Source organism: Drosophila nasuta, chromosome 2L, assembly GCF_023558535.2.
Source record: "Drosophila nasuta strain 15112-1781.00 chromosome 2L, ASM2355853v1, whole genome shotgun sequence".
Classification (NCBI taxonomy): Eukaryota; Metazoa; Arthropoda; class Insecta; order Diptera; family Drosophilidae; genus Drosophila; species Drosophila nasuta.
In genome coordinates, this window is record NC_083455.1 from 23,341,964 (window position 1) to 23,352,617 (window position 10,654).

General features: G+C 36.8%; 1 protein-coding gene across 1 annotated transcript; it reads left to right on the plus strand.

Moving 5' to 3' along the window:
- Window positions 1-3,801: 3,801 nt before the first annotated feature.
- Window positions 3,802-5,198, plus strand: LOC132791315 (lipase 3). The gene is given in 3 exon segments (XM_060800188.1): window positions 3,802-3,941; window positions 4,029-4,124; window positions 4,126-5,198. Coding segments are annotated over 3 exon segments (1,245 nt in total). The 5' UTR covers window positions 3,802-3,824; the 3' UTR covers window positions 5,158-5,198.
- The last annotated feature ends 5,456 nt before the right edge of the window (window positions 5,199-10,654 follow it).

Consider the following 10,654-nt stretch of genomic DNA (forward strand, 5'->3'; position numbering starts at 1 on the left):
GTGGTCGGATGGCCTTGCAACGCCGACGCGTCGTGTGTGGCAAGTCGAAGCATAGCCAGCAGCAAAAGCTGAAGCTAAAGCTAAAGAAGAAGAAGAAGCAAAAGGGCTCAGTTACCGGCCATATAGCCGCAGTCTTTGTGTTCGTATTATAGCCAACTCATGTGCAGGTTGTCTGCAAGTGGCTTTTTGACTTTAGGCCATTAACATAAACTTGACACGTTGTGCCATCGTTGCCGTCGTCGTCTTCGTCGTCGTCATCGTCAACGCCTCTTGACGTCTTGTCAGACAGTTAACACTTGGCTACTCGACTACTTGGATACTTGGCTACCTGGGCACTTGGCTACTTGGTTATAGATACATTTGAGGCTTTGGCCAAGACATTACTTTTTTTCCTCTGATTTATGATTAGTCACGATTTTGAGAGGCTTAAACGATTTTGGCAACGACCTGTGCGAAAAGGTTTTCAATGATTTCATTTCAGTTTCTTTTTTTGCTTTTCTTGTTTGGGTTTTCTGCTTTTTGTTTTCATTTCTTTGGTTGTTGTTGCTTATGACCAAAATAGTAATTTTACAGGCATTTGGCGATTATTGAGCAAACACAGTTGTCGATCTTCCATCAGCAGCCAATTAAGCTGCAAGCTTATTGAATTACGTGGCGTGGCATTTCAAGTACTTGAGAGCCCAAATTTGCAGCAAGTGCAAAATGTAGCAGCCGCAACAGCTTCACCTTCAGCTGCTGCCTCTGCATTTGCAACTGCAACCAGACCGCAAACAATTCACGAATCTACCTTGAACTGTCTGGGCTCCGTCTCACGTGTGCTACATCCCAAAAATGGTTGCCACTTCATAACTATTTGAATACCCTGTAGGCTTATAAAAGTGCCAGCTAAAAGTTGTTCAAACTCAAGTGTGAGAGAAACGGCAATTGCTGAGAAAATATTTTTAAGGAAAGTAGAGTAAACAAAATTGAAATTAAGATATAACGATCGCTAAAAATGTTATGAACTTTGTGCAGGTAAATTTGGGAATACAATTTTTTATTTGTTAACATATCTTTTAATAACAATTCTTGTGCATTTTAAATATCTTCGATAATTGAAAATTTGAAATATGGAAATTTTAGAGCATAAATGCGTTGATGATAGAGAATTTTCTAATTATAAATCAAGTTTGATTAGTTTGAATAACGATCAAACAAACAGATTCCATTTTTCATGTTTCATGTTTTTATATTCACAGTTTCATTAAAACTTTTATATGTACATTTAATTGTCGGACTGACTGAATGAATTACTTAAACATTTGTCTGACTAACGATTAAAAAGTCAGTGTTTCTTTTAGATTTTTAGATGAGTAACTGATTGACTCACTAAACTTTCAATATACAATCCAAACGGTAAGAGCTAGGAGGCTGCATTTTTTACACAACATAGTTTACAAGATTTGATAGTGCAATAAGGCTAAATTTTTAAAAATTTATTTTATTTACACAATTTTTAATTCAAGTTTCAAACTTCTTACAATTGTATATATCAAGTATAAGGCTAAACTAACTAGTTATCCATTCCTCGTAAATTTATTAGCCTTCTCTCTGTACACTCTACCTTTACAGGGTATCTGCTAATCAAACAGTCGCTTCTTCGTGCGCTCCGTTACTCGTAATGTTGCAGTTTTTCTGTGTGCCTTGCAATTTGCAATGAAATGTATTTCCATTTTTGCTACGCCACTTCACATAATTTCAATGAACCGCATTTACGTTTGGCTTATCAGCACTGCCATTACTCTCGCTCTCTCTCTCTCACTTTCTTTGCCCCCTCTCGCTCTGTTGCTCTAGTTATACATGTATCTGATTCTTTTCTCTGTGTTTTTTTTCCTGTTGTGCACATACCACGTTTTCGGTGTTGGCCTGACAATGCCACAGACATTGGTGGTCCTCAATGCTCGGATGAGTTCTTACTACTTTTGTTGTTGTTGTTGTCATTGTTGCTGTTGTCTGCCTCGTAGCCTGTAGCCTGGTAGTCTGTATCTGCAGTCTGTGGCTTTGCCAATCTCGCTCTGCCACACACACTCGTACACATACACTCGCACACACACATGCAAAGCACTTGCACTCCACGTAACACAAAAATCGCAGCAATTCAGGCGCAACTCGTCGAGATACGCGTATTTCGCGCTCATCAAACGACAGATGCAGTCGCACAAAAGCCACTACACCTCCTACTCCTCCTCCTCCTCCTACTGCCCCGCCCACTCCACTCTCCCCTCGCCATAACCAACAATTCCCTCACGAGGCAGACGTAAGCAATTCATGCATACCTCTATGTGCTACCCCCAGAGCTGAGAGCTGAGAGCTGGAGAGGATGTGTGGTTAGGTTTGTCCTCATTGCAACTTTGTTTCTTGATTGAAAATCTAAGCCAAAAATAGAAAACTTTTCGCAGTTCGAATGGAGACTGGGAAATACCTTGAAATTTGTTATGCAAACTCTAGCCATTCATTTCGAATGCTAACTTTTGTCAATTTTGTTTTTTTTTTTCTCTTCTGGTATATGCAAACAAAATGCATTTAAAATGTATGCAAGCATGAATAAAAAAATAACAAATTTATTTGAAATATATATTATGTGGCTTATAACTCCATTAAATTGTTTAAAATTGTGACTTGCAAATGCCATAAAATTTGTTATTCAAGCTCGAATGGTAACTTTTGATATTTGCAGAACGAAAAAACAATTAGTACAGAATATTAAAAATAATATAATATAATACAGAATATCAAGAATAATAAAAATATCTGCAAGAATATATAAAAAATTTAAAATAAAACTACATCTTCTTAAATTTAGAATAAAGTTGCAGTGAATTTAATCTTTACTTGTGACTATTCTATATTGAAGTATAGAACTTACAAGCTCTACAATGTTTAGCGAACAATCTTTAAAGAGCTTTAAACTTATCTACAGCTAACAAAAATCCAATCAAAGAAATTGATTATAGGCATAATCTTATTTCCGCGAATTAAAACGAAAATTGTCATTATATTTTTTAACTGATTTGTTGAGTTAAAGATTGCCTCATTCAACGCAATTTATTTAAATTTTATTAAATACCCTTTTTTAATATTTTAAAGTGTTTCAGGTGATAAGTCAATCAATAAGCTTTTTAAAAGACTTTATATAAACACCACACGGTGCTTTTATTTGCTCAAAGCTCATAAATTTAACGAACAATCAATTGGTATTAACTAACGAAATAAAGCAGTTGAAAATGCTGAATGAATTCTTCTTGTTTTTCCGAACAAAATACGTATAAATTGTGAAAGAATTAATTGGAATTATCTGAAGAAATATGGAGTAGAAACATGTGAATCTTGACTGCAGCTGTTGCGATTATCAGTTGCCATAAAACTGTGGCAACAACTGATACTATTTCGATTCGAAAGATTCTGTCATAATTAGCAATATTTACGATATGTTTTTTTTTTTGCTGCTGGCGCACAAATGGCAATAATTAACTGGATCGTTTACCCCCCACTTGCTATCGGCATAAATACAGAAGCATGTCGAGAGACGTAATCTCATCGCCGAATAGAGCGAAGCACATAAATCTCTCTCACATGGCGCACACGGATTATCTGAATGGGAATTCAAATCGAAACTTGAAATTGTGCTAGTCTTATCGCATCGCATAGCAAAAAAAAAAGAAAAAATAAAAATAAAAGCCACTCGAGTTGCAAATCAATAGATTAGATTCGCCTGCAAACAAAACTACAAGTGAATTTTTGTCAAGTTCAGTCGTACGACGACAACTTTGCTGAACTGTTGCAAAATGCTCAAGGAATTCCTTGTGATCCTGATTGTGACTGCAGTTGCTTTGGCTGCCAGGATACCCCGGGCAACTGAGAGTGATTTTATCGATATACCATTTAAGAGACTCAAGAATTCGGTGAGTGAGCATATGAAAGCATATGAAAGCAAAGGAAAGCAAAAAAGAAAGCAACAACTGACTGTAATGCGAATGTTTCACACTCAGGCTGAACGCATTCAATCGCATGGCTATCCAGGTGAATCGCATTTTGTGGAAACGGAGGATGGCTATGTGCTGAACATGTTCCGCATCCCCTACTCCCCCCAAGCTGGACAATAATGCCAAGGAGGAGGAGGAGGTGCAGCGTCCGGTGGTGTTAATCCAGCATGGACTCTTCAGCTGCTCCGATTGTTTCCTGCTCAATGGGCCGGACAATGCGCTGGCCTACAACTATGCGGACAGGGGCTACGATGTCTGGCTAGGCAATGCCCGTGGCAATATATATTCGCGTAACAATACGAAAATTAATATCAATCATCCCAATTTCTGGGCATTTAGTTGGCACGAAATTGGCGCCTACGATCTACCAGCGATGATTGACTACATACTCGAGCTAACCGGAGAGAAGGCTCTGCACTATGTGGGTCACTCGCAGGGCTGCACCACGTTCTTTGTGATGGCCTCGTTTCGGCCGGAGTACAATGCCAAGATTAAAACTGCCCACATGCTGGCACCGCCCATCTTCATGGGCAACGTGACCGAGGGAACTGTCGTCGGTTTGGCTCCCTACGTCGGTTCGCCGGGCATCGGCGCTGAGTTGTTGCAGAATCAGGTATTTTTGCCATGGAATGAGGTGATTCAACGTGTGCTGGACACCGTTTGTAGCAACGATCCGTATCTGCTCAGCTATTGCAAAACACTTGCCATTATGTGGGGCGGTGGCTTGGGCAATTTGAATGCAACACTCTTGCCACAAGTGGCCGAAACGCATCCGGCTGGCATCTCCACCAATCAGGGCATTCATTTCATTCAGTCGTATGTGTCCAACGAATTCCGTCGTTACGATTGGGGACGCAAAAAGAATCTGGCCAAATATGGCACCGAAGAGCCGCCAGCCTACGATTTAACCCAAATCACATCGCAAGTCTATTTGTATGCAGGACCTGCAGATGGTTCGGCCAACTTGAAGGATATTGCTCGACTGCCGCAGTATCTGTCACAGCATACGCTGTTTGAGATCGAGGATCCCACGTGGGGACATTTGGATTTCATATTTGCACTGAAGGTCAAGGAGATTATCAACGACAAAGTTATCTCGCTTAGCGAAACGTATGATTGGCTCAATAAAGACTAATCAACCCCCATGCGATTAATAATCTTATCTCGAAATTATTTGCGCTCTATCAAATTGAGTGTCAAGTGGTGAAGCCCTAGGGGGTGAGGGGAGAGGGGTGATAAAGGGGAACCACAGCTGGGGGCAATGCGACAGTTGCAAGTTGCAGGCAAGCTGTGCTGAGCTGCTTAATTACACTGTTGCGCTGGCCCAGCTGACCCGCAGTAAAACTTTTTAATACCCTTCGGGGGTAAGATTTTAAAGAGGTAGATTAGCTAAGGGATCTATGAGTGCTATCCTTTGATATAACATATACATATATTTGAAACTGTAAAGAATATAGATACATTTAAAGGGCATCGCAATCAATTTGTATTAATTCATTTTATAAAAAATTCAATTTTCTATTTATGTAATTCAAAGTCTCAGCTGCTTTAGCTGACAATCTGGGATATTTTCCATACTATGGTATGTTTTTAATAAAAAGTATATAGGTATGTATATTTTAGTATTTTCTAGTATATTAATTATTTATGATTAATACTGCACATCTTTGCTTAAATTTTATTATTAGAATATTTATATAATTATATTATACTTCGACAAATTTTAGTATTTTTTTTGTATATTCATTTATTATATTTTAAGAATAATACTGCACTGTTTTGCTTTCATTATATTATTATTACATCTACATATATACCAAAATTAGCTTTCGGTATCTTTTAATATTTTTCAGTATATTAATTTTTTATGATTAATACTTCACTTCTTTGCTTATAGTGTATTATTGGTATATTAATATACTTAAACTAGCCCTCGGTATATTTTGGTATTTTTAGTATATTATTTCATTATATTTTAAGAATAATAGTGCACTGTTTAGCTTTCATTATATTATTATATCTATATTAGCTTTCGGTATATTCTATTATTTTTCAGCATATTAATATGGTATATTTTAAGAATAATACCGCGCTGTTCTGCTTTTATTGAAAATGGTAACCCGCTTTCTTGATTATTAATCAATAACAAAAGTTTCTAAAAACAATCTATTATTAACTAAGAATTCTTTGGTTAATCTTATTTATATACCATTTACAATTCATAATATTTGTATATAATTAGCGCCCCATTACAGGGTATTTTGCTTTGCTGTCATAGTCAGTTTCCATATAATTGATGATTCCGAAACAGTATTTCATAATTAGGGCCCCATTACAGGGTATTTCTGTGCTGTCATACTCAGTTTCCTCCCTCAGTTGCATGTGTTGACAAACTTTAGCGCTGAAGCACGTGGTTAACAGCAAGTGCAACTTATCGCACAGCTTTGTTGGGCGTAGTGCAAACCGGACAACGCTTGACAAAATTATAGTAATTAGCGTCTGTCCGCCTTGGCTGACCTGACTGTCTAACGGCGAACGCCCAGCTATTGGCTCTTAGCCTGGCTAATACGGCTACTAACACACACACACACACACACACACACACACACACAGCGACACCTGTATAATTACGCCAACTGCAAACTGCGACACATAATGGAATGAATATTGATTATTAAGTATGACTCAGTGAATGCAAAGAGCGAAATTACCTCAAGATAAGCACAAAAATACTTTTAAATGTGGGCACACTTTGGGTTCAAGTGTGTGATAATCACCAATGAAGAGATAATCTCAACACAATGTAGAGTTAACGTCAAAGGATTGATAGAAAACAAAATAGAATTATGATTTATAAACTTTAAGTGAAATTAGTTAGAAACCTTGAGGCAAGAAAAAATAAACTAAATATTGAAAAAGTCAAATAAATATAGAGTAAATAGAAAAGGAAAATAAAATTAGATCGAAATCTAAATTTCAATAAAGAATATATAAAAGTATGCCAAAAGTATACTTTTGAAAAAAAAAAAACAAAATGAAGGACAATAGGAAAGAAAGTAAGCTACGCGATTCCAAGTCTAGCGACCCAATTAATTAAGGAAAATGGACAGAAAAAAGTTAGTTCAAGCGATTAAAAGTAGTCAGTCGCTTATTGCACTTAATCGCTCTCAAGGAATACGCTAAATTATGTTTGCGTTGAGAGTGCGTTAATTGGATTAAATCCAAATGAAGATATTCCTCGAGGTTAACCCACCATCACCACTCACCACCCACCACCAGCAGCAAGTAAGCAGCAAGTGGTTGCAAAGTGAAGCATACGCAACCACTCGAGTCACAGCGAGAGTGGTTTTCCTTTTTGTCAGCTCAACCACAGACGCAGCGAAGCAACAACACAAGTTCATTAATGACAAACTGCTGATGCGGAAAATGGATAATGTTGATGAAAATCACTTCGACAATGCCAGCAGCAGCAGCAGCAGTAGAAGGGTCGAGGTCACACACACTGAGTGGGTAAAAGGAGACAACAGCTCAGATACAATAACCATTATGAAATTAATAAACTGTAAAAAGATTTGTCGCGACAGTTCCAACAAACAAACGCACCGAGAGAAAAGAGGACGATTATAATCCTTTATTTTGGCTTTCAATTTGCCTGGAATAAAAGTGCCAGAAAACAAGAAGAAAAGTTTTTTGGCCACACCAAATAAACAAAAAGAAACAAAAGAAAATCTCGCGTCTTGTTTGCCACTAAGTGGCATAGAATCTTTTGGCTTCTTTCGCTCCTCCTGTATGCATAATTTAGCAGAAGGCGTCAAAACAGCGGCAAGAAAAAACTTGACTTGAGATTTGCGAATTGAAAAATTTCGGTGCATAAAAGTGAGAAATGAAAATGTCCAAGAAAAACAAAAACGGCGCACAAAAAACTTACAAGTTGCAAATGTCGCAGCGTGTATACTGCCAAATGTTTATTGTCAAAAGTTGCAAGCCGGGCAAAAGTTTGCCATTCCTTCAGCTGCAGTTAAAGGGAAATGCGCAAATGCATTTATGTATATAGATTATGTATTCACTTAATGCAGAATATCAAGTTGTTGAAAGTAAATTGGAATAATTAAATACTAAGTAAATACTGCAGACAGACGCCATAATCTATTGGCCAACATCTTGTTGACAACCAAAAGTTTCAAGTTATGCGCATTGCTGCTTTCCTTTTGCGCATTAAATGAGTTGGAAATGAATTTGAAAAGAAACGGAAAAGTTCGCTTCGAGTGCGGCAAGCAGTGTAAACGGCATGAATGAACTGCTTGTTGCCCTGCACAGCAAAGCAGTGGCACAGCTTTCAGCGCCAAGTAGTTCGTGCATGTAGAAGGTGGGAAACTTGACTAAATTTTAGGCGAGCATTTGAATAATATACATTTATTTAAGAGAGCGTTGTGAAGAAATGAATTACGAAAAGATACCCTATAAATGCAGAAAAAAGACATTATTATAAATTATTAATGAAAAACTATACAATTAATAACATATTACAAGAATTTATTACAAATGTACTAATAAGCAAAAATTCTGTTTATGGAATTGTTAAATATTCCAGTTTTTCAATGACAATTCAAATTAAATAGAAAAGTCTTTCCATTAGCTAATACCACATTTAATTTCTACACGACAAAAAAACGGCAAAAAAGAATGTTAAAGCTCGCGAATTACCCAAAAAGAAAAGAACTCGAAAGCATGCCAAACAAGTCTGAGCTTCTTTAACTAGTTACCTTAACCAACGATGACTGTTGTTTTCATTGAGAAGAGAGTGTGATAGTTCTAAGTACTTGCTAACTACTTTCATTATGACAAATTGAGATGACAAGTTTAAAGAGTTGCCCTTTTAACTTGCCCAGCAAGGTAACTAATTGGCCACTATCGAGGTGATCGCGGCAGTTTATTGACACGCTGGGAAAAAAAGGTGAGCCACAAACATAATTGAATGAACATATCAAATTTCAATCAGAGCAAAATCTTATTAAGTGCACAGCACCAAAAATAGAAGAGACCGAGAGATGAAGAAAGGCAAAAAAAAGAGAACAACACAAAACGCGAAGAACCTGAAAAGACGGCAATAACACGCCCCGCAGCTAATCAGGCTCTAATGGCGATAAATATTTCATTCTATATATTTTGGCAGAAAGCACGAGCACACAAAGCAGACACGCCTCATCCGCCACAGCCACAGCTTCAGTTTTGATCATCCTCAAGGCAATGCAAAAGACAAAGGCAACGGCAACGGCAATCGCGGCAGACACAATCTTCAATGCGATGGACAATCGTGTAGACGATGACGATGATCAAACAGCACCTGAAGATACAGCAAGCCCCGAAGCAAAGGGGAGGAAACACAGTTGCTCTTGGTCAGCTGAAGCTGAAGTTGTAGCTGAAGCTGTGGCTGAAACTGCAGGCAAGGCCTTCTTCTGTTCATTCCTTTTGCCATTTTTGTGTTATGAATCGGAGATTTAAAACAGCTTTTGGGTTCGACATGGGCGGGTGTGCCGCTGCAGCTCTCAGGATGAGGCTGAGGCTGAGACTGAGGATACCGACTGGCTGCTGCCATTATGAGTAATGGGAGTAATGCCTGGAATTTGTTTACTTGCAGCGCTCCATTGCCGGCAAACCAACACAACACCAACTTTGACTTTGACTCCAACTCCAACTGCAGCCACACTCAACTCTCATCCTGTCTCGAGTGTGCGCTGCGTGTGCTCTATGGGATTGCATGAGGTTGTCTGTTGTCTGTTGTCTTCCGTCTGCCTTTGTGGCTTGGCAAACGCATCACAAGATGCGAGCTACTCGCATGAGTAAGCGGCGAGAACCGCAAAACTTGGGGGAACAAAAAATAAACTAACAATTTACAGGAAAATATTGGCAATTATTTATTCTTTATGTACTTTAGAATTTACATTATTGCGTGAGATCTTATTTAATTATTTATTTATTACTACAATAATATATTATGGCTTACATTTCATGTCTTTATTGCAGCGAATTAATTTAATGGCTAGTTTTATATTATTTATTACAAGAGTAATATATTATTGCTTATATTACTTCGAATTAATTTAATGATAATTTTTATGTATTATATCATATATATCAAAATATATTATTGCTAATATTTCATTATATATTTCTGATCTAATATTTATTTCATTTAATGATAGTTTTAATTTCCTTATTTTAATTTAATATATATAATTTAATAAATTATATATGCATATATAAAATATTTCTTATATAACTACGAATCATCAAAATGTAACTAATAATGTTGTACTTCTTACTTACTCAACTTCATAGAATTTTCATGCATAATAATTAAATTTAATTCATTCAAAACATATAATTCAATTTAATCGAGAATTAGTTTGCATACCAATCATAAAAACAATTTCAATAATGTGTATTAATTATGCGTTTCTTATTGATTATAGTGTCTCCAACTTCAATGCTTAGTAATAAGATTTAATGCTAGCATAATTTTATATATTTAATATAGTTTAATGCATATATAATTCGAATAATACTACGAATTATACATATATTGTATATTATATTTTTAAACTTATTCTTGGCTGTACATATTAAATTGC